Genomic DNA, 25,163 nt, shown 5'->3' on the forward strand with positions numbered 1-25,163 from the left:
GAATGCACAGGAGCACAAGCTTCAGGCTTGTACCAGTTGATGCCCCTTCCCTTTGCTTTTCCTTTTCTTGCCCAGTTAGTTCTAACTTATACTATCTTGATGTGCTATTATTCAACTTTGTAAGCGTCTCAGATTCTACTGGGGAAGAAGGAATATATGTTTATAATGAATGAATGAACAAAGGAAAAAACATACAAAAAATGCACACAAATATACATAGAAATGACCAGAAGAGGGTTTTTGCAGGCCAATCTGCTTCTTGAAGGGTGTTCAAAGAGGGCAAGAGAGAATGAGTAGAGAAGCATGTTACAGGTGAGGTAAAAAGCTGGTGCCCAGACCTAGAGCGTGCATAGGTAAGCAGTCAGAAGATACCTGTAGAGAACAAAACTCTATGACACGCTAAGAGTACAAAGGAAATGTGAGCCTCCCAAATGAAGACAGCCCAGGAACATGAAAAAGGATAAATGTTCTCAACACGGCATCTGCATGAGAACAAATTCCTGTCTTCCCAGTGCAAATCTAGTTCTAAAGGAAGGAGGGAAGAAATGATGACTTGAGGGAAAATTGAAGTTGGAGACCTCCCCAAAGGAGGTGAATTTGGGGCTCGGTTTTGACAGAGGGGAAAGCTGTGTGTATATGAGAAAACAAGCGGTTCTAGACACTGCCACAGATAAACACTGAAGGTACAGAGGACTTTCCTCCCCACAGAGTGAGATGTAGTGGGCGGAACAGCCAGGGAGAGCTGTGCTGAGCAGGACTGAATAAGGAAAGTATGAGTCTTGCAAAGACTGTGAGATTATAGTGAAAGTTTATAAGGGAAATGCTGTGAAAAGGATTCATCTTCACTTGACAAGTATTTATTGAGTGCCTAGTATGTGTCTGGTGATGTTTTAGGTGCTTGGAGCGATAGAAGCAAATAAAATATGTGCAGTGTTTGTTCTCCAGAACCCTATAGTGTAGACAGTAGGCATTAATTAAATAATGACCCCAATCATGACATAGTTGCAAGCTGTGTACTTTGAAGAAGTAGTCGAGGGGGCTGTGGAGGGGGCCTACAGGTGAGCATGGAAGGAATCTGGTTTGAGGATTAGAAAGACTTTCTAAGAGAAGGGATCTCTGAGTTGAGATTTAAACCATGAGCATGAGTTAAGTGAGGGCCCTTCAGGGAGAGTAGACAGCAAAAGGCTCTGAAATGAGAAGGGACATTGGCACTAAGAGTCCCCACTATCCCATATAACACTGTTGTATAAATCAGGAAAAGGCCCCTCTCAGTTGATGTGGCTCAGGGTGGACTGAGATTCACCCTGTCCAGGTCTCACAGCTAGCTGGACAGGGTGGATCTCAGTCCCACTTGTCCCCCAGCTAAGCACCCCCATTGGATGGATCTGTTGGCAGTCCTTCCCGAGGGATTGTACCTTTGTGAATTTGTGCCTTGGGTAAGACTGAAGAACCAAGGGTGATGTGCCTGGAGGGCAGACACAAGGGGAAGAAGTGGGTAAGGTGAGCTGGGCTACCAAGCTGGGCCCAGTCGGGAATGCCTAAGCTGCGCAGAGGGCTTTGGTCTTCATTCTAAGACCAATGTGAAGTCTTTGAAGCAGGAAAATAAGCCAAACAAACTTCAAGAATGGAGGCAGAGTGATCAGGAGCGAGGCTTCCTCAGTGATCTGGAGGAGAGATCATGGTGGCCTGGACTAGGATGGGTGCCAAAAAGATGGAAGGAAATGAACAGACTGGGGAAATATTTAGGAGGATCAATTAATAAGACTTAGTGATTGACTGGCTGTGGGAATTAAGGAGAAAGAATCATCACAGGGGTTTCCCAGGTTTCTGGCTTGTGCAAGCGATATGGTTTACTGAGATAGGAAATACCAGTGAGGAACACAGACAAAAATGCATGCATGCACGCACCTGCGCACACACACACACTCCTCGCAGGAGTTGAGAAGAAGATTAACTGTAATTATTTCATTCTTCTCCCTCTCATAGCCTCTCCTTCTCCCTGTTAAAATAAAAATAAAAATAAAAATAAAATAATAAAAAAAAAGATTGTCCAGGAGCAGGCAGATAAAAGTTCAAACTGAAGCCTCTCTGAGGTGGTTTCCAGTACATGGTCTAAAAAAACATGAAACAAGGTAAAAATCCCATCAGAAAATGACAGCCATGCTATTCTAGCTTGCTTTTAGCTCTGATCTTTGAATTTGATGGTCAGTTATTGGGATATCCTAAAAACGGCACTTAAAGTGTCTCTAGTGCCAAAAAGAAGTTCACAAACCAATGTACCTCTTGGGGGGTTGTTTATAGGTGATGATAAATACCTCTTGTTTATTGTCATTGCTTAAAAGAGAAAGCCATTCCCCACCCAGGAGCAGGCCAATTCAGACTCAACTGGCCTAGGACATGTTTCCTGCCCCAAGCCTCTATTCGGTCATGTGTGACAATGGCTCTGGGACCCAAATAATCTGTACTGTGTTGGAATTAAACTTTACTTGAGCCACAACCATATAAATAATATGTACACAACATTACATACTATACAAGTGTGCCGGTCATCCTCCACCCATCCCCCATCCAGTCATTCCAACTCCCAAGTATGTCAAATTGAGAAGAACCCAAGATGCAGTCAGTTCACAGAGAGCCTGTGCAGCCAGGAGGAGCACCATGCCTCCCAGAGAATCAAATGGGTAGGGCAATAGGCCGATCTGGACAAGTCACACAAAAGGATTCCTTTAACATCTTGAACTCAAGTCTTAATTCAATTGCTATGAATTTCTCAGCCTATTTGGTTAATATTGAAATGAAATAAAAAATACAGCCTCCTCAAAACACTTTTTTTTTTTACAAGAAAAAATGACTAGAAGGCAATTCAGTCACTTGTGATTCTGAAGAAAAAGGAAGGCCTTTCTTTGCATTACTGAGGGTTTTCAATTGAGAGGAAAATGTAATCCAGAGTTGTTATATTCTGAGATAAAATCACAAACAGGCATATGTAAATCTCGAATCCTATCCTGTGGTGCACTGAAATTGTGCAGGGGTAAAAAAGAAGTATGGCCATATTTTCCTAATGGTAACTTTTCCATATAGACCTACATTTCACTGACACTTTTTTCTGTAAATATTTTGAATATGGATGATTGGTTTCTGTCACTTGTCCAATACCTAGAAGTGCCTGACAATGTTCTAACATGAATTTCTGGATTGGTTTCAGAAACAGAGTGACTGGTAACTGTATCTGCAAATGGCTGGTCTATTTTGATGTGAGCTTAATTAATGCTGCATATGAAACTCCAAATGTCATAATCCAGGAGTTTTAAAATTTTAATTATTAGACTGATTTAGTTAACTTATTCTAAAATGAAATTTGAATTTAATTTAGTGTATTAAATTCTTTTACAATAAATTCCTTTTTAAGAGAGGATTTCATAAAGTCTTTCCATTTAGCATGTGGATGAGAACTATGTAAAAATGCCGCAAATAAAATATGACTTTCACATTACAACTTGAGCTACAAACTTTCAGGGGAGGGTTGGGCTGCCCAGTTAGGACGTCTAGTCACAAAGTCCAAGCCGCCGTCTGATGAAGTTGGAGATTAGGAGCTGAGGCCGTTGCTGGTACTCCACCAGGACATCATGAGGCAAGTTGATCTGATCACAGTCAAGTCTGTCGAGAAGTGTCACACAGACCACAGCAGCTAGAAGAGCAATTAGCACAACTGGTGGAATGAATGGGTTCATCTTTTCTATAGCAGCATTAGCCAAACACACCAGCATCCATAGCACATGTACTTTGTGTATTTTTTTTTTTTTTTTTTGTAATGTAGATGCAACCTACTGAACCTTCTGGTCTTCAATATTTTTGTGGAATCCCACCAAACACTTCATTTAAATAAGTTAACTGAAATTGTTGTGAACATTCCTCCTTCCTCTTTTCCTCCACAATTGACTAGATTAAGGCTCAGGAAAGCATCATGTTCAAGATAAAGGAGAAGGCTTTGCAGTCTGAGATATGCCATCTCCAGCTTTCTATCCTATTTCCAGTTCTTAGAGGAGGGTCTTCTTATGGGAGGATATAACTGGAGAACTAGCCATAATTCCTAAGGTGACATTTTTCTCCTTGGTGCAATGGTTGAGTTTGCCTGCTGCATTGCAGCCCTTGCTGAAGAGAAAAGTAAATACAGAAGAGATATAGAATGCTGACCTCAGGAAATACCAGTAAAGGTGAGTACTGGCCCTCATGAAATTTGAGAGGAAAAAAACATGGTATGAAATGCTTAAATGTAAGAAGCAGCACCATGAAAGAGGAAATGTATTAGCATTTGATTTCTAAAGAACGAGAATGAAATCTGATAAGAAACTGGAGGAAAAAAAGTCTTTTTTAAAAAATAAACTCTTATTTTTGAAAAGTTGTCACAAGGGCAATGTCTTTGGTTTCATCAGCGAGAAAAATTGAGTTCCATATGAATTGTTTATTGTCAGTTTCATATCAAATATTTGATTTCAAGGAATGTGGTTACCCACATTGAAATCAGTGTTAGCCACTTTGAATTGCTAATGGTGTAATAATCTCTATCTGAATCTGCATCATTTAAAAAAGGATTTCTGTGCATATGTGATTGGGTTGGATATGTCTATATTAACAAACTTGGAAGGCATGGAGAGAGTTGGGCATGAGGGTAATGTTTATTTCTTTGACCTCTCTGCTACTCCAGACTTCTTTGTAAGATCTAGATTTGGGAAGAAGTAGTATACTGTAATTATAATAGTACATGCTATCTTTATTTTTAAATGACAAGTAGTAATTGTATATAATTATGAGGTACAATGTGATGTTTTGATATATGTATACATTTTGAAATGATTAAATTAGCCTAATTCACATATCTATCATCTCTTATACTTGCATTTTTGTGGTGAAAACAATTAAAATCTACTCTCTTTAAGATTTTTCAATATACGTTATTACAAACTGTCATCACTATGCTATGCAATAGATCTCTCAAGCTTAATCCTCCTTGTAACTGAGATTTTGCACCCTTTGACCAGTTTCTCTCCATTCCCCATCCTGCTCCCCTATACTCTGGTAACCACCATTCTGCTCTCTACTTCCATGAGTTTGATTTTTCTAGATTCCACATATAAGTAAAATCATACAGTGTTTGTCTATCTGTGCCTGGCTTATTTCACTTAACAAAATGGCCTCCAAATTCATCCATGTTGTTGCAAATGAGACAGTTTCCTTCTTTTTAAAGGCTAAATAGTATTCCATTTTGTATGTCTACCACATTTTAAAAATCTATTCATCTGTTGATGGACACTTGGTTGATTCCATATCTTGGCTATTGTGAATAATGCTGCAACAAACATGGGGGAGCAGATGTCTGCTTACAGCACACTGATACCAATTCCTTCAGATATGTACCAGAGGTGGGATTGCTAGCTCATATGGGAATTCTTAGTTTTTTGAAGAACCACCATACTGTTTTTCATAATTGATGTACTAATTTACATTCCCATCAACAGTATTCAAGGGTTCTCTTTTCTCCACATCCTGCCAACACTTATTATCTTTCGTCTTTTTTGATTATGGCCATTCTAGCAGGTGTGAAGTGACACCTCACCATGGTTTTAATTTGCATTTCCTGATGGCTACTGAGGTTGAGCGTTTTTTTTTTTTAATATCTCCGTTCGCCTTTTGTATGTCTTCTTTTAGAAACTATTCTGATCCTTTGCCCATTTCTTAATTTGTTTTCTTGCTATGGAGTTGTTTGAGTTCCTTGTATATTCTGTATATCACCTCTTATCAGATGTATCAGTTTAGAAATGTTTTCTCCATGTGTTTCTCTACATTTCTCCAATCCATGTATCTTTTTTGTTTGACTTAATTATTGCTACATGCCAAGCATTTGTGATATCACTTAATCCTTTACAGCTATTACTTGAGCTAGGATTATTTTTGACCCCTTTTGACAGATGATTAAATGAGGGCTTAGAAAGATCAACCAAATGGCCCAGTATTACACAGCTAGTCAGAGCCGATCAACTCCTAGCTTCCTAAACTGATGAGAGAAGAGTTCTCTACCTTCCATCCACTCCTCCCCTGAGCTAGCACATGGTGAACCATTAGGCAGTCCTGCCCTATCGGTTATACTGACCCATCGGTCAGACTGACCCTCTTGTTCAGTGACGTGAAAAGCAATGAAAATATTCAACTTGAGCTGCGTCAAATATTTCATCACCTAGGACCCTATTTATTCAAAACTCAGTCAGTTGTGAAGCAACTTGGCTCTACAGGCAAACAAGCAAATGGAAGAGCTAGAAACTTCCCACAGCTTTTCAAGTTAATGATCAGCAAATCTGTGAAGCCTGACATGGGCTGGCAGTCACACAGAAAAGTTGAAAGTCCTTCTCTAATCCTTCACTTTGGCAGAAGGATAAAAGGAAACCAGTGCTCTATACTTTTTACAGAGTGGGAACCAACTTTACTAAATGTCTTCTCTGGATTTCAAGGGGAATGCCAAAGATAGAAAAGAACAGGTTATAGCAATCTCAGTGGTGTTTTCTTGACCCTGGAGAATCCACTAACGAGCAGCATACAATAATCTTGTCACCTAAAATTACTATTTCCATGAGCAATTAAAAGGAACTAATTACTCAAAACAATTTGCTGAAATTAAGCCTGACAGCTTTGCTAGCATAATCCTTAGATTAGGCAGGGAGGGTGGCTGCTGGGGAGGAAGAGATACTTAGTGACCCAGCTGCCACCAAGGAGATTGTCAATGAACTGACCTGAGGCTAGAATGTTCTGGGAACACACAGACCTGAACATGGAGCTTGGATACACCCTGAGCTGAACTAGGACTGCCCAGTAATTGTCAACCCTTTGGGAACATTTATGGCTACTTTGAAAATCTGATGAAAGTCCTAATTGGAACCTCGTTTCACACAAAAATACACTTCTGCCAATATACACAAAATATTTGTGTATAACTTCAGGGGTCCCAGGGCCCCTGAAAATTCACTCATGAGTCCTTAGGAATCCACGCACCCCTATGGACCACCACTTTAATCCCACCTCTCTGATTCAGAATGAACTTCCAACAAGGTTTTCCCATGAACAATGGGCAAAGATAGCAGTGCTGGGCACAAATGCCCATTGCACAGCAGAAGTCAAACAGGGCTTGTCTTTGGAAAATGGCAAAGCAGCGAAGATTAGCTTTGGAGTTCCCAGCCTGGCCTTTCTTCTACCTCTTCCTGGTTATGTTCATACCCTCCTCCATCACTCCTCAAGGGTTTGAGTTTATTAAGCAAACACTACCTTTGCTCCCTATATGCCTGGTATGTAAAGCACAGGAAATGTTTTTTAATCAACAACCCAGAGCCTTTGCACTTCCTGTATCTCCGTTGAAACATTAATCTCAGGCTGTTGGCTGCTTATTAAAAACAAGGTGGGGAAAATTTATATTCAAAGGGGCTGGTCAATGGTAAAAGACATAGAAACAATTTGTTCTTCTAGAGTGGTGTTTCTCAAAGCGTGCTCCACTGGCCTCTTGCATCAGAATCAGAGATACTTAGGCTTTATTCCAGACATACCAAATCAGAATTGGGGATGGGGGTTGGGAAAAGGTAGTGAATCTGCATGAAAACATCTTCCCAGTTAAATTATTTGTACATTAATATTTGAAAATGACTGCTTCAAAGACTTTAAACTCTATCTTTGAATCATCATTACCACAAATGTGCATACCTGGACCTCAGTTCTTTGGGCGCCCAAATTGCTGAATTAGAACCAATTCATTATACCTATGAAGAATTGTCCCATACCTTTCATAAAGGTGCTATCAATGACACTGCCCATTATAATATAGCTGATAATTTCATTTAACATTTGGATCAAGATTTTGTGACAAACTGCAAATGTTTTTATTAGCTAATGGCGGCTGTATAATGCACAGTGGTTTTTTTTTTTTTTTTTTGAGACGGGGTCTTGCTCTGTCACCCAGGCTGGAGTGCAGTGGTGCAATCTCAGCTCACTGCAAGCTCTGCCTCCTGGGTTCACGCCATTCTCCTGCCTCAGCCTCCTGAGTAGCTGGGACTACAGACACCTGCCACCATGACTGGCTAATTTTTTTTTTTTTTTTTTTGTATTTTTAGTAGAGACGAGGTTTCACCATGTTAGCCAGGATGGTCTCGATCTTCTGACTTCGTGATCTGCCCGTCTTGGCCTCCCAAATGCAGTGTTTTTGTTTATTGCTTGGCTTCCAGGAAACTCGGAGCTCAATCTAAGTGTTTAAGTATTGTACTCCTGGGTGGCCTCTTTAATACTGAGAAATTCTAACCAGACACAGTGGCTCATGCCTGTAATTCCAGCATTTGGGGAGGCTGAGGCATGAGGATTGCTTGAACCCTAGGTGTTCAAGACAGCCTGAGCAACAAAGTGGGACCTCGACTTTGCAAAAACAACAACAAAAACCCACACACAAACAAATTCGTGGTTGTATGAACCTGTGGTCCCAGCTACTCTGGAGGCTGAGGTGGGAAGATGGCTTTAGCCCAAGAGGTGGAGGCTGCAGTGAGCTGTGGTCATACCACTGTGTTCCAATCTGAGTTACAGAGAGAGGCCTTGTCTCAACAAAAAAAAAAAAAAAAAAAAAAAAACCTTCCTATTTCCTTAAATAAATGCCTTTTTTTTTTTTTTTTTTTTTTTTTTTTACCTCTGTTTAGATTATATTATTATGCATTCCTCTTTCATTGAAAGCTGCCACAAACGCTTTTTCAAATAGAGACAATACAGGTCATCTTTCAATAGATGAATATATTACTTTTTTGCACCTTATGGAATAGTGAAGAGAGTGGTGATCAGGAGACAGGAGATGTCTATTCTAGTTCATCTCTGTTTTAGTCTGTTTCCTCAGGCAGGTCAATTACACTCTCTAGACCTCATTTCATCCTCTGAGCAAGCAGCAGGTTAGATCTCAGAGGCTTCTTGCAAGTCCACATCCTCAGCTTACATGTCTCACATGATTTGGTTAGTTCAAAAACCTGCCGTATTCTCCAGGAGGTCCAAATGTAACCTTGAGGACTTGGGCTTCTGCCAGATATGGGACCCTTAACCAGAGATGCTACAGGATAGGCAGAGGATGGAGCCTTGTGTACTTACTGGAAGTGGGGGTGAGAGGCTCACCAGGGGAATCCAGATAACCTCCCTGGGGTCATAGCAGGGGAGAGGAGGGCCACAGATAATGACAGCCACAGACAGGGTGGAATCAATGGCCCTAAATGATCCCTAATGTGTGAGTTGTTGGCAGTGGGAAGGGAAGAGTGGAATAGAGGCTAGGAGGGTGGAATTAAAAGGAATCAAACAAAACTATAGACACTGACCTTGATTAAAACATGTGAAAACAAAGCAAAAAGAAACATTTGTAAAAATCTTGTCCCTGTAAAAGTAATAAGTGAATTATGTACCATTTTTACCTGATTTTCCAGCTACAGTGACTGATTTTCTTGGCAAAATAAGGGCTCTGTGTACTATAAAATAAGTATCTGCTTAATGTTTTATTTGATCCCATCACTAAGTCAATTGGTATGTGCTCCGCCCTTAGGGTTTGCTTGTGGCAGTGGTGCAACTATCTGCTCACCACACTTAAAATGGAAAAATCTGCATTGACTTTTAGTGGTGCACATTTTGGCTCTTCTGTCCAGAGACTATGAACATGTTGTCTCCACACGGAGGCTGCTGGCAAGAAATGGCAGGCAGGGTGCAAAGGGGCCTGAGTCAGCAGAGCTGGGTTCAAAGTCCAGCTCACCTGTTTCCCAGCTCTGAGAAGGTGGGAAAGTTATTTAACCTCCCTGAGCTACAGTCATGTAGAATACATACAGAATGAAGTTTTTCTCTTGTAAAGGTGAAGAGCCCTGCAACTGGTCACCTTGTACCCTGGCCTAAGGATTTTTCAAAATCTGGATTTATCTCCATTTTAGGGTTAAGAAATACTCTAGCTCCAAACTGATTATAACCTTTAATCCTTGTGGTATCTTTTTACCTTTGTCAATGATCCTCATGCAGTTCTCAGAGTCCAATATCCTTCATTGTTGGGAACAGCAGAAGAATATAAACATGAAATTAAAGTCAAGATTCTGCTCCCTCTCATTGAACGGTACTAAGGTAATATTATAAAGACCAAATATTTCCCTAAGTTACCAGTGTCTGTCCAAGGAAATAACACTGAATTCTTTAAAGAAAAGCCACTGTGAGTGCTGCAAACAACTAGGCATAGAAGAGGATTTAAGCAGAACCTAAGCTTAGACAAATATTAGGCTTCGTATATTGTCATGCAAGCCTGTGTCAAAAGGCAGCACTGTCTTTAAAACATGAATACAAGTTAAACATACTTATCACAAGGTCACAGTACAAGAGGATTATCATCTTTAATCAGAACGTTTGGGGCTTAATTAAAGTAGATTTTGCTTTAGGAGAGACACAGATATGTGCATATTATAAACTGATAGGAGAATGCATTGAGCATTGCACAGTGCTTCCATTGTACAGGTTTACATTATGCTGAAAATTTAGCTTTGGAATAATTGGGTGAATTCCACTATTTCCCTTCACCTGAATCTTTGTTAAAACAGCATTGGATTTCCAACTCTCTTTTCTAAGATAATGAGATCAGGATAGCAACAGTGACTTCTGGGTGTCCGTGGCCTTATTGTAGGTAGTTTGTCCACCTATCAAATATTGAAAGACCCAGAGGCTGTAGATCTAGCAAAATAAATATTTGTATAGACCTTAGAGCAAAGGGAGGCTTGACTTTAAGGCTTTACTTCGTCCTTTGTGGACAGTTAGGAGATACTCCTAAGTCCTTTAGACAATTCTAAGCCACTTATATGACTGGGGAATAAAGGTTAAAGTTTGCAGTGGCCATTTTCCATGGTCAAAAAGAGTCTAGTGGCCCTTTTTTATAATTCATTCACTCGTTCAGTAAATATTGAAAGCCCATATGGCAGGCATCATTCTAAGTACTGGGGATACAGCAATGACAAACAAGGTCCCTGTTCCTACGGCACTTATATTCTAATGGAGAGAAATAATCAATATATGCCTCTATGCACTAATATGCATGAAATAATATATAAGTTAATATATAAACAGACTGGAAATATAGTCAGTAGTGGTAAATGTGATGCAGATGGATGAAATAGAATGACACCATTGTGAGCGAGTGAGTGTGGGTAGTCATGCAAGACTTTTTTGAGGAGGTGAGATTTAGGGTGAGATGTGTAATACTAACTGCAAAGATAATAAGTGGTAATCCACGTGGGCCCAAGGCCTCCTTGTGCTAAGTAGATCTAGAAAGATCTGTTTCTGCAGTGGTCCAAACTCAGTGAGTAATTCATCTAAGTTAGTACAATGGTTCTCTAGAAGACCTTTGTTTATGTAAATATTTGTTACTTATAAGCCATCACCTTATTATGAATTCAGATTGGTTATCCAGTCATCCGGTAGTACTAAAGGAACAGAAGAGGTCTCAGAAGGCTGTCTGGAGAGATAGGATAGGGTGGGCCGTAACTAACAGTGGCAGGGAGGGGGTTAGGGAGACATGCCTATGGGCTCTGGGCTCTTGGTGCCAGGTAAAATCTTTTTTTTCCATATTGCTTACCATCAGATGCTCTCTCTAACTTCCTCTGTTTCAGCAGCTGTCTGTGAATGCATTCTCAGCCCTTCCCCAAGCAAGCTTTTCTGGCTCACACAAAGTGTGTTATAAATGGGTTAAAATCAAAAGGTGCCAGGTGCCAGCTTCCAAGCTTCAGTGTTATGGGAGCAGGATGTTATGAAGTAGTAATGAAAGAAGAGAATATGATAGCATCCTATCCATGGGGTTTTCGGTCTCTATACTTGGTGGCTGATCTTCCAGGGGGCAGCATACCAGGAATCCACCTTTTAAAACAGTAGAATCTGAGGGAGATAAAGAGCCCCTGGCACCATGAAGACATTCGGATAGAAATACTCCCAAGAACTACAGAGCTGCAGATGCAACCTTTAGTGTGAATGTTGGCAGCCTAGAAGGGGTCTGCTCCATGAAAGGCTGCAGCAGTGGCCTGAGAGAGAGCTATTTGCAGGCAAAAATCAGCTACCGGCAGGTCCAGCAGCAGCATAAGAAAGAAAATGCAGTGGGGGGCGGTAACTACAGAAATGTAGAGAAGAAAGCGTCCAGGAGGGAAACCTGCAGGTAGCAGAGAGAGCAAGGTCACAAAGATTTGCAGCAAGGACAGAAAGGCTCTTAGAATAACTTCACTTAGGTTTCTGCAACATCCTAAACAGAGAAAGAAAGACTCAGAGTCCAGGGTCCACAAGCCTAGAACTCTTCTTGGCTGCCAATTGGTGCCTCTTAAGAAAGAACTGCTGGTCATCACCCAGTTTTCATGAAGGCAACATGTTGATAACTCGGCATTTTCTGTTTAACTATTAATAAAGTGGTTAACAAATTATGTTACACTTACACATTAGGTGGAGACCTGACTCAAGTGATCACTTGTTTATATAATAAAGAAATGTGAGGAAGCATTTCCTGGAGCAGAAACATCTGAATCCAGGTGTCCCTGCAGGCTGTGTGGGGTGCTGCTGTCCCACTGTCACTAACTTGTAGAGAGAAAAGCAGATGCTCTTGTTCTCTAAAAGAGGGTATTAGCAATGACCTTCAATACAAAAATGGGCTGGGCGTGGTTGCTCACTCCTGTAATCCTAGCACTTTGGGAGGCCGAGGCAGGCGGATCACTTGATGTCAGGGGTTCAAGACCAGTCTGGCCAACACGGTGAAACCCCATCTCTACCAAAAATACAAAAGTTAGCCAGGCATGGTGGCACAAGCTTGTAATTCCAGCTATTTGGGAGGCTGAGGCAAGACAGTTGCTTGAACCCAGGAGGCAAAGCAAAGATTATAGTGAGCCAAGATCGCACCACTACACTCAGCCTGGGCAACAGAGGGAGACTCTGTCTCAAAAAAAAAAAAGGGGGGTACAAAAATGCATTGTGTGTTCTTCCCACATGTTTACCAATAATTTACATGTACATATATTCTGACAGATGCAAGTAGTTAAGGATAGTGGTTCGACAATTAATCTCCTTAGAGCTGCAGCTTTTTTGTAAAATGCATTCTTAGAAATATGACCACATATATTCTGTTTGTAATGTGTAGATTAAAATTCATTGACTATAAGGACAAGTATTGCAAGTCAGATTCCACTTATAAAAATGAAGCTTTATTGTGCTGTAATTCTGTACTTCTTTGAAGCTTTCCTCTCTGCGTATCAGGACGCCACACTTCCCTGGTGTTCGCTAACTTCATGGGCCACTCCTCTTTGGTCTCTCCTATCTCAATTAACTTTTAATGTTTAAGCAAGGACCTCTTGTCATCTGTGCCTAGGCTCATTGTTTGTTGTCTTATACATTGCATAGCTTTAAATGCCATCTATATGCTCTCAACTTAGAATTTTATGTCTCCAGTCCAAACGACCCACCTAAACTCCAGATTCATAAATTCATCTCCTTGCTTGGCCTCCATTTTGATGTCTACTACCCTACCATCTTCACCCCCATTTCTTCTATCCCAGTTATGACAGCCTCATGCTTCTAGTAGTTTAGGCCATAAACATGGGAGTCATTTTTAACTCCTGCCTTTCTCCCCAAATTTACATCAAGTTTCAGCAAATGTTGTTGGGTTTGTCTTCAAAATGTTTCCACAATCTGACTACTTCTCACTGCCTGTGCTGCTATCACTTTGTCCATCAGCTCTCACTAGACTACTGTGTTTGCCCTCTCGTTCTCCCTGCTTCTGCCCTTGACCCCATTCGGGTCTTCCCAGCTCAGCAGCCACCTTGATTCTGTTAACACCCAGGTCAGATCCAGCCACCTCTCTATTCAGAGCTCTCCAGTGGCTTCCCACTTCACCCAGAGTGAAAGTCATTGTTCTCACAGTGTCCTACACAATCTGTACACCTTCCCTCTCTCCTACCATTCTCCACCACTGCCTCTGCCCTCCTGATGTCTTCCCTGTTCCTCCAATTCTCCCTGAGTGCTCCTGCCTGTGGCCTTGGATTTGCATTGATCGGAATGCTCTTCCCCCAGATATCCACGTGGCACATTCTCCTCCCATCCTTCCCTGACCATGCTATTTAAAATTATGATTGATGGACTATTTTAGGAATATTTTGTTTGTATCTTGTCTCGATAAATTCAATCGTAATGGAAACTACCAGCCACCACCAGGATGAAGGAAACCAAACTTGCTGTCGCATCCTGAACATGTCACCAACTAGCTGTTGACCTTGGGCAACTTGCTTTTGACCCTTGAGGTTTAGTTTCCTTATTTGCATAATAGGAATAATGTCCTGGCCACTCACAAGATATTATGAGATAATGTATATTATATACAATTATAAGTCATGCATTCAGCCCAAGGTAATATATAGCTGGACCCCTTTTTCTTCTCCTAAGGTGTAAAAGTAGCTTCACGAAAGAGAATTTGACCCTAAGCATTCATGAAAAGCTTACCTTTTAGACCACAGAGTCCACACATAGCTGCAAACACTGTAGATTCCATTTCGATATTCCTGACACCAGCTTTATATGCTCTCTTCAAGTAATCTAACTTTTTTCCTCTGGAAAAGGAGCACAGTGCTCCATCTAGTCGGCCTTGGCCTGAAAGGGAGGGGAGAACATTTAGTGACTTGATGTCCCACCCCACTGGCAGTGGCATCATAAGAGGCTTGCTGTTGGCTGGAGCACTCTGCAGCTGTCTCTAACTCTGCAGTGTGCTCCCCATGTAGGATACACTGAGCTGTGTGACTCTTCCTACCAGAGGACTGTGGAGCGAGGCTGTCCCTGGCTCAGGAGTCACATATGTAGGAAGGAGCCTCCATGGCCGAGGGCCTCAGTTCTGGGGTCAGTAACTGCTGAGTGGCTGTGGCAGCCAGCACTGTGCCCAGGGAAATCAGGAGTGGGGGGGTTGCTGTGAGAGCTGCCCTTTGAGGAAAATCTCAGGTTGCTCCAATGACTGGGGAATGGCCCAGGGACGGGTGCTGGGAGTAAAAAAGAGACTTCAATGATGCTAAGCTACTTGAGGATCAGGACAGTGTTTGTACATTGCGCCTCTCCATATGCCCTTTGCGACACTGTCCACCTTCCCCCTTTCTGCACACCTCTCAGGCTGCACGCCGCCCCTTGTGATCACGTTTTCCTTTCCAGGCTGCTCCCAGTGTTCATTCATCACTGAATTTCACCTGTATTCACCAGTGCAGACAGAAGCAAGAAAAGGAAACTCTGATGTCATTACTCCTCCTGTAGCCTGTGCACACCCAGAAATAGACCTCCTAACGCCTTCCCACTCCTGAGAAGACCTGGATTCAAGCAAGTGGGCTAATAGCACTCTGTTGCCATCCATTATTTTCACAATCCCCTTTTTGGTGCTCTTTTCTCTCTTTTTCTCCCGTTCCTCTATCTCTTTCCTGCTACTTTCACCCCTGGCAGTCTGCTTCCCCTTGTTCCTTCTCCTCATTAGAGCTGCATGCCAACACCTCTGACAGAGTGCTATTTAAGCTGATTCAAACACAGACATCGCAGAAGCCAAGCGGGCAATGTCGACGCGAGTGTCTGGTCTGAGGGGAGCAGGCTCACCTCACCTTCTGCAAACGTAGCCCCAGATGTGGGTCAGGGCTTGCCAAGGCTACCATGTATATATTAGTCTACATTTTTAAATGTTAGTTATTTCAAAAAGCCAGAAATGTGGATGTTCATATAAAATCTCCACATATTGTAAATGTTGGCAGAATAATTCACATTTTAAAACATACTGTGCAGGCCAAAGGAAACATTGACTTTAACAAGCTCCCATTTGCAAACTCTGCTTTAACATATCAGTGAGTGACCCTCGAGAGGGACTGTGAGTCAGTGGCCTTGAACAGCGGGTCCCAACCCTATCGGACCCAACAGCCCTTCTATTTTATAACAAATATGTGGTGAAACCACCTTTACTAACCGGAAGTAAAATGTATCGATAATATGACCTATCTCCAAACATAATTTTTAAAAATTCAATATAATATCTTAAGTTTGATCCAAAGGGAAAATAAAAGTAATTTGTAATGAAATAGTATGGATTTTGAAAAGAATAAAACTATACTGCCAGATTTTCAGAATGCCCTTCAAGGCATGGTACCAATTCTGTGTAGATTCTTTCTTCTGGGACGAGAAAGAATCGGGGGTCTGTCTTTGAAGGTCTCTTCCCCTTGGCCCTTCATTCCTGGTAGCAAGTGCTGCTACATAGCAGTCACCTTCAATTTGTCTCTAAACTTGGTTTGGGGACCCCTTACTCATGGCTGAGAGACAAAAACCCCACTCTGAGATCACGCCATCCCGTGGGATTTGTACCCCCTCCCCAAGCATTTCTCCCCATTTTCTGGCCCACTCTTTCCAGGGGACAGGATCCCTTTTGAGGTACAGATGAATGGCACAAACATAGAATCAGCATACTTCCCTTCTCTTAGAGCTGCTAATTTAAGTTAAAGGCATAAACAGAGATAAGATTTTGTGAATATCACTAATTACATTTTAGTGTTCAATGTGTTCTTGGAGGATTAAATCCACCCTCAATATAAATTCATTCTGCCGCTCATTATGTCCTTGTGTTTCTATGCTTTAGTAAGTAAAAAAGGCTGTTTCGTTTCCTTTTTAATCCACAAATATTAATTTTCTAGAGTCTTTAATATAAATTATGGGTTTGAATAACAAAGAGTTGCTGGCATTTTTCTGTTGCCTTCACAGTTTATAAATTGTTCTCACCTTCATAAAAGTCATAGGTACACATTGTGTGTCCAATGAGGGTTGGGAAATTGGGGATTTCTTTGCTACAGTTGAACAGTTCTTCAGACAGTTCCTTGTCAAGTTCAGTACTTCGAGTGACGATGTTGTCCAAAATGATCTGTTCAAACCGGGGCTTAAAGAAGGAGTCTACAGCTATATCCGTTATTACCACAGTCCCTGGTGCAATCCCTGCAATGTGGGAATAAATGGTTACAGAAGAATATCATTTAGAGTTTACTTTTGACACATAGTATGTAACCTATTCTAACATTAATGCTAGCTGCTAATGAGTCTCGCTGTTTTCAACTTTAAAATTATTTTCTTTTCCAAATGCAATTAAATAACATTCAGAAGAGGCATTTGCATTTGTTGTCTTTTCAAATGCACATTTACAATGCGATGGGGTTTAGATTTCAAGACAAACATGACTCTTGGACATGCAAATTAGTGCCAGCCTTTGGGCTCAAATTCGAATAAATTAGGTCAGGAAAAAACTAAATAAGCCTGCCAGCAAGTAGCTTTCATAAAGTGATGTGACTTCCTAATATTTAATCTTCTCTGTGACTTCTTGATTACTGTAATTTCTTTGCATCTCTATCCTCTTTTTCTTCTGATTCTTGTCACATTTGTTCTCTCGCCGACTCCATGTAAATCAGGTGTCTTGGCTGACCTTCCATGGCTACAAAGTCTGGGTTGCTCAAGGGACTTGGGCTTACTTAAGAAACTATTTTCTGCCAACTGTTAGTCTTCATGCCTGCCATGCCCTCTCATCCTCCCCCTACCTTTTCATCACACACCAAGTCACCCTTCAGGTGTCAGCTTAATTTACTTCCTGAAAAAGGTCTGAATCCACAGAAGGGAAGCAAACAAATGAAAAACTTAAAAGGCAACACAGACAGGTTACACCAACTTTCCCCAGGCCCATTTTTTTTTTTTTTTTCCATAATTTTTTTTTATTATACTTTAGGGTTTCAGGGTACATGTGCACAATGTGCAGGCCTGTCACACATGCATCCATGTGCCATGCTGATCTCCCGCACCCATCAACTCATCATTTAGCATTAGGTGTATCTCCTAATGCTGTCCCTCCCCCCTCCCCCAACCCCACAACAGTCCCCGGAGTGTGATGTTCCCCTTCCTGTGTCCATGAGTTCTCATTGTTCAATTCCCACCTATGAGTGAGAACATGCGGTGTTTGGTTTTTTGTCCTTGCGATAGTTTACTGAGAATGATGTTTTCCAGTTTCATCCATGTCCCTACAAAGGACACGAACTCATCATTTTTTATGGCTGCATAGTATTCCATGGTGTATATGTGCCACATTTTCTTAATCCAGTCTATCGTTGTTGGACATTTGGGTTGGTTCCAACTCTTTGCTATTGTGAATAGTGCCGCAATAAACATACGTGTGCATGTGTCTTTATAGCAGCATGATTTATAGTCCTTTGGGTATATACCCAGTAATGGGATGGCTGGGTCAAATGGTATTTCTAGTTCGAGATCCCTGAGGAATCGCCACACTGACTTCCACAATGGTTGAACTAGTTTACAGTCCCACCAACAGTGTAAAAGTGTTCCTATTTCTCCACATCCTCTCCAGCACCTGTTGTTTCCTGATTTTTTAATGATGGCCATTCTAACTGGTGTGAGATGGTATCTCACTGTGGTTTTGATTTGCATTTCTCTGATGGCCAGTGATGATGAGCTTTTCTTCATGTGTTTTTTGGCTGCATAAATGTCTTCTTTTGAGAAGTGTCTGTTCATGTCCTCTGCCCACTTTTTGATGGGGTTGTTTGTTTTTTTCTTGTAAATTTGTTTGAGTTCATTGTAGATTCTGGATATTAGCCCTTTGTCAGATGAGTAGGTTGCAAAAATTTTCTCCCATTCTGTAGGTTGCCTGTTCACTCTGATGATAGTTTCTTTTGCTGTGCAGAAGCTCTTTAGTTTAATGAGATCCCATTTGTCGATTTTGGCTTTTGTTGCCATTGCTTTTGGTGTTTTAGACATGAAGTCCTTGCCCACGCCTATGTCCTGAATGGTATTGCCTAGGTTTTCTTGTAGGATTTTAATGGTTTTAGGTCTAACATATAAGTCTTTAATCCATCTTGAATTAATTTTTGTATAAGGTGTAAGGAAGGGATCCAGTTGCAGCTTTCTACATATGGCTAGCCAGTTTTCCCAGCACCATTTATTAAATAGGGAATCCTTTCCCCATTTCTTGTTTTTGTCAGGTTTGTCAAAGATCAGATAGTTGTAGCTATGCGGCATCATTTCTGAGGGCTCTGTTCTGTTCCATTGATCTATGTCTCTGTTGTGGTACCAGTACCACGCTGTTTTGGTTACTGTAGCCTTGTAGTATAGTTTAAAGTCAGGCAGCGTGATGCCTCCAGCTTTGTTCTTTTGGCTTAGGATTGACTTGGTGATGCGGGCTCTTTTTTGGTTCCATATGAACTTTAAAGTAGTTTTTTCCAATTCTGTGAAGAAAGTCATTGGTAGCTTGATGGGGATGGCATTGAATCTATAAATTACCTTGGGCAATATGGCCATTTTCACGATATTGATTCTTCCAACCCATGAGCATGGAATGTTCTCCCATTTGTTTGTATCCTCTTTGATTTCATTGAGCAGTGGTTTGTAGTTCTCCTTGAAGAAGTCCTTCACATCCCTTGTAAGTTGGATTCCTAGGTATTTTATTCTCTTTGAAGCAATTGCGAATGGGAGTTCACTCATGATTTGGCTCTCTGTTTGTCTGTTATTGGTGTACAAGAATGCTTGTGATTTTTGTACATTAATTTTGTATCCTGAGACTTTGCTGAAGTTGCTAATCAGCTTAAGGAGATTTTGGGCTGAGACAATGGGGTTTTCTAGATATACAATCATGACATCTGCAAACAGGGACAATTTGACTTCCTCTTTTCCTAGTTGAATACCCTTTATTTCCTTCTCCTGCCTGATTGCTCTGGCCAGAACTTCCAGCACTATGTTGAATAGGAGCGGTGAGAGAGGGCATCCCTGTCTTGTGCCAGTTTTCAGAGGGAATGCTTCCAGTTTTTGCCCATTCAGTATGATATTGGCTGTGGGTTTGTCATAGATAGCTCTTATTATTTTGAGATACGTCCCATCAATACCTAATTTATTGAGAGTTTTTAGCATGAAGGGTTGTTGAATTTTGTCAAAGGCCTTTTCTGCATCTATTGAGATAATCATGTGGTTTTTGTCTTTGGTTCTGTTTATATGCTGGATTACGTTTATTGATTTGCGTGTGTTGAACCAGCCGTGCATCCCAGGGATGAAGCCCACTTGATCATGGTGGATAAGCTTTTTGATGTGCTGCTGAATTCGGTTTGCCAGTATTTTATTGAGGATTTTTGCATCAATGTTCATCAAGGATATTGGTCTGAAATTCTCTTTTTTGGTTATGTCTCTGCCAGGCTTTGGTATCAGGACGATGCTGGCTTCATAAAATGTGTTAGGGAGGATTCCCTCTTTTTCTATCGATTGGAATAGTTTCAGAAGGAATGGTACCAGTTCCTCCTTGTACCTCTGGTAGAATTCAGCTGTGAATCCATCAGGTCCTGGACTCTTTTTGGTTGGTAAGCTATTGATTATTGCCACAATTTCAGAACCTGTTATTGGTCTATTCAGAGATTCAACTTCTTCCTGGTTTAGTCTTGGGAGGGTGTATTTGTCGAGGAATTTATCCATTTCTTCTAGATTTTCTAGTTTATTTGCATAGAGGTGTTTGTAGTATTCTCTGATGGTAGATTGTATTTCTGTGGGATCGGTGGTGATATCCCCTTTTTCGTTTTTTATTGCATCTATTTGATTCTTCTCTCTTTTCTTCTTTATTAGTCTTGCTAGCGGTCCATCAATTTTGTTGATCTTTTCAAAAAACCAGCTCCTGGATTCATTAATTTTTTGAAGGGTTTTTTGTGTCTCGATTTCCTTCAGTTCTGCTCTGATTTTAGTTATTTCTAGCCTTCTGCTAGCTTTTGAATGTGTTTGCTCTTGCTTTTCTAGTTCTTTTAATTGTGATGTTAGGGTGTCAATTTTGGATCTTTCCTGCTTTCTCTTGTGGGCATTTAGTGCTATAAATTTCCCTCTACACACTGCTTTGAATGTGTCCCAGAGATTCTGGTATGTTGTGTCTTTGTTCTCGTTGGTTTCAAAGAACATCTTTATTTCTGCCTTCATTTCATTATGTACCCAATAGTCATTCAGGAGCAGGTTGTTCAGTTTCCATGTAGTTGAGCAGTTTTGAGTGAGTTTCTTAATCCTGAGTTCTAGTTTGATTGCACTGTGGTCTGAGAGACAGTTTGTTATAATTTCTGTTCTTTTACATTTGCTGAGGAGAGCTTTACTTCCAACTATGTGGTCAATTTTGGAATAGGTGTGGTGTGGTGCTGAAAAAAATGTATATTCTGTTGACTTGGGGTGGAGAGTTCTGTAGATGTCTATTAGGTCCACTTTATGTAGAGCTGAGTTCAATTCCTGGATATCCTTATTAACTTTCTGTCTCGTTGATCTGTCTAATGCTGACAGTGGGGTGTTAAAATCTCCCATTATTATTGTGTGGGAGTTTAAGTCCCTTTGTCGGTCACTCAGGACTTGCTTTATGAATCTGGGTGCTCCTGTATTGGGTGCATATATATTTAGGCCCAGGCCCATTTTTGACCCAGCTTTTGACCCAGTCTGGTTTCTATTTATAGCCTGAATAAGAAGATACATCTTCATAAATGCCCTAGACTCTGTCTTAACACTTTTTATAATTACCCATTTGTTTATCTTTTTCTCTGATAGAACATAAACTCTATAAAGTCAAGAACTATGTCTGTTCACTGCTCTCTCCTGGTCTACCTCTGTGCCTGCCATCTTATAGGTACTCAATAAAATTTTGTCAAATGAGTGAATGTTTTCACAAAGATGCTATAGATTATAGCTCTGCAAGCCTATGATTCATAAACCGAATCCTGTCTTTGTAAATAAAGTTTTATTATCACACAGCCACACCCATTTATTTACATATTGTCTATAGCTGCTTTCAAGCTCTAGTGGCAGAGTTGAGAAGTTGCAATAGAAATCACATAGTCAGCAAATCCTAAAATATTTACTATCTTGTCCTTTACAGAAAAAGCTTGACGATCCCTGCTATAGAGTATAGTCTTATCCTTCAGGGTAGCATAAATTTTGATACTGATCAAAGTAGACTTAATTACAAAGTGCTTTAGAAGATCCAACTAGAGACCCAAGGTGGCCACTGATAATAGAGCCTTGTTGGATGAAATATTTTTTATTTTTTTATTTCATTTTTTTTTTTGAGATGGGGTCTTGCTCTGTCACCCAGGCTGTAATGTAGTGGGGTGATCTCAGGTCACTGTAGTCTCTGCCTCCCGAGTTCAAGCAATTCTCCTGCCTCAGCCTCCAGAATAGCTAGGACTACAGGCACACACCACCACACCAACTAATTTTTTGTATTTTTAGTAGAGATGGGGTTTCACCATATTGGCCAGGCTGGTCTCAAACCCCTGGCCTCAAGTGATCCACTGCCTCGGCCTCCCAAAGTGCTGGGATTGTAAATGTGAGCCATCGTGCCCGGCTGGATACTTTTTAAACAATCCAAGTAAGTGGTTCCTTGAATTGTTCACAATGTCGTAAGAAAGTAATTGAGAAGGAAGTTGAAAGTGTATACATAAAAATGATGTTATTTATATGCCATCCTAATATTTAAGTGTGTTAGTGTATTATGTCATGTTTAAGGTTTCTCAAAGGTCAACATACTATTTAACTGAGTACTTTATGCTTATCAAGCTGTGTTGGCTCATGTAGGAAGGGATCATGTGAGCAACATAATACTGTGTATATCTTTCATCTTCAAATGCAATACTGCTTAAAATAAGCAAATACATCTTTTTGATAAGCTAAGAGTTCTTAATGAGGATAAAACTTCAAACTGAAGATGTCCACACCAGCACAGTGGGTTAATTTGCCACTATCCATGGGCCTTCATTGTGTGCTGTATGTATCATGTTGCTATGAAATAAAAGACCATTATCAAGAGCTGGATGATCATCAGAGCACCTTGCTCATGCTGATGTTCATTAATATCAAGTGGTAACTGTAGCAATCAGGACTTTGCAATGCATGAATGTGGGCTTTGAAGGCAGATCCTTGTAACCCACAACCCAAGAATTATGAGCAATTTTAATAGCTATGTTATCTGAAATTCATGCCCAAATGAGTAGTTCCCTACTACTGATTATTTGGGGTATTGTTGGATAAACTACAATCTAGAAGGATGCCTGATCTAACACTTATTGCTAACACTCTACTTCTCTCTTTGGATGGGCATCCACAAAGGTCCTACTTTCTCCCAGATGTAAGGGCCTTGGCTGGACTTTATTCCAGGACCATGGCTGTGGAAAGGCCATCATCTTTTCCAACATATCTGATTTCTAGTGAAGCATGGCTCAGCCATGGTGGCTTTGTGATGTTGAACACACCATTTCTCCAGCCACTTGTGTGAGGATTTCTGACATCCCTTTTTGCTCCATAAATGTCTAATTGTATGACCGTTTCTCTTCCCAAATCTCAGACCTTTTTATAATGCCCATTCAGTTCTATCGCCCTGTCAACCAAACTTCTCCATTTACCATGTGCAGTCTGTATTTGCATTTTGGTGACATGGTAAAATCATTCCCTGACAAGATGTGCTCCTTAAGAAAAAGCTGAAGAAGAAGAGGTTTCCGCAAAACTTCATCACAACACATTCTGGAAGCAAAAACAAGGCCTCTTTACAGGTGCCTGACAGGCTAAAGAAGAAGGGAGGTCAGGAGGCTCTGTGAAAACTTTAGGAAGCATCATTTAAGCCTTCCCTGAAAGCCTGGCCTGGTTTCTTTCTGGTGTACCGATGAGGAAAAGATACAGCCAATAGAGGTGACGTAGTAACTGATGTGAGCAAAAACCAATGTTTTTCTAAGAGTTTTGCAGTTTGCTCACTTAGCTGATAAAACTGGGACATTTTTGTGATATTTTTTCACTTGAACACACTTATTTCTGTCACTTTAAAAAATTCCTAAGACTTGAAATTTACCCCTACCCTCAAAACATATCTTCTAGCAATTTTTCTACTCTTCCATTTATAAACACCTAAGACCATCCTGCAACAGGCAGTGAGATCTGTCCCTGTGGGTTTCCAAAAAGAAAAAAAGGAAGAAAAGCAAAAGACAATGTGGGCGGATTTCCTTAAATTTCCTCAAGTCCAGCCTTCTGACACTTTTTAGCCCATATGGGCTTTTGCTGGGCTCTGAATAGGATGGTATATTTTGGCAGCTACCATGTATGTAAGGATCACTCAATTCTAATAGTAGATATCAATCCATCTCACCTATTCCCCCTGATGTACCAATTCTAATAATGGTGACATCACAGCACCGTGCATGGTGGAGTAATTTGATGAGTTCATGAAGCATAATAGAAATGGAGGGGATGCCATGCCGTGCTGTTGAGAGAAAGAGAAAGTCATCATATATCTTGCAAAGTGATACATGAACAGGACATATTTTTTTCCTTCATTACAAGTTAACAGGCCGTAGATACATTTACATAATCATTAAGACTTTGCCAATGGCGAAGAAAATGTAAGTCCTCCCTAACTGGTGCCTACATGACATGCTGACAGATGTGTCCATCTGTGAAGATCAAGGGGAGGCATCTCGCCGCCAGTTCTGTTGACTTCAGCCCTCATCAGCAAGAGCAGAAGGCAGGGATGGTGTTTTATACAGGTGTGTCAGGGCGGTGCCATTTCCCATCTTCCCACTGGGCTCTTCATGATGAGCCTTTGGAAAAGAGCTTTTTGCACGATTGACTTGATTTTTAGGAAATGTAATTTTAGTTGCCAAATCATCAGTCTTTTTCAACCATACTAAATGAAATAGTGAATCCATTTCATTTGCTGTTAATTTTTTGTGCTCTGAAAGGTACTAGAATAGAAACATGGGTTAGATCCCCACTTAACAATTTTAAACTTATACTGAACATGGAAGTGAGTTTAAATTACTATAGATCATGACCATAGCCCTGTTTTTTTCAGTAGTCAGGACAGTGGAATCAATGTCACCAGAAAAGGGATCAACACAGGCTACAGGATTTAGCAACTCCTGGTGGCTACACGATGTCCTAATAACTCCCCAGAAAGATCTTCCATTCTGTAATTTGTAGAAACTGGAATGAATTCAAAACTGGTAATAACTTCATTCCTGACATAACAGCAGAGAGTCAAATGTGCTCTTCAATGTGTCCTACTTTTGGACACAAAG

General features: G+C 40.8%; 1 protein-coding gene and 1 long non-coding RNA gene across 3 annotated transcripts in view; one reads left to right on the top strand and one right to left on the bottom strand.

Moving 5' to 3' along the window:
• Positions 1 to 25,163, top strand: part of LOC131383949 (uncharacterized) — a 47,273-nt gene that overhangs the window by 14,557 nt on the left and 7,553 nt on the right. The window contains exon 4 of one of the 2 annotated variants that reach the window (XR_009214364.1): positions 15,235 to 15,493. The exons of the other annotated variant lie outside the window; for it this stretch is intronic. This is a non-coding gene — a long non-coding RNA (uncharacterized LOC131383949). Of the gene's footprint in view, positions 1 to 15,234; positions 15,494 to 25,163 lie in introns of those variants that run through there. 2 annotated transcript variants of the gene reach the window in all.
• Positions 2,932 to 25,163, bottom strand: part of UPP2 (uridine phosphorylase 2) — a 143,185-nt gene continuing 120,953 nt past the window's right edge. The window contains exons 6-9 of the mRNA XM_032755658.2: positions 24,233 to 24,346; positions 16,828 to 17,037; positions 14,542 to 14,688; positions 2,932 to 3,688 (exon numbers count right to left, since the gene is read on the bottom strand). Coding sequence (XP_032611549.1) covers positions 3,546 to 3,688; positions 14,542 to 14,688; positions 16,828 to 17,037; positions 24,233 to 24,346 — 614 coding nt within the window. The 3' untranslated portion in view covers positions 2,932 to 3,545. The remainder of the gene's footprint in view (positions 3,689 to 14,541; positions 14,689 to 16,827; positions 17,038 to 24,232; positions 24,347 to 25,163) is intronic.

This window comes from Hylobates moloch, unplaced genomic scaffold, assembly GCF_009828535.3.
Source record: "Hylobates moloch isolate HMO894 unplaced genomic scaffold, HMol_V3 SCAFFOLD_1, whole genome shotgun sequence".
Taxonomy (NCBI): domain Eukaryota; kingdom Metazoa; phylum Chordata; class Mammalia; order Primates; family Hylobatidae; genus Hylobates; species Hylobates moloch.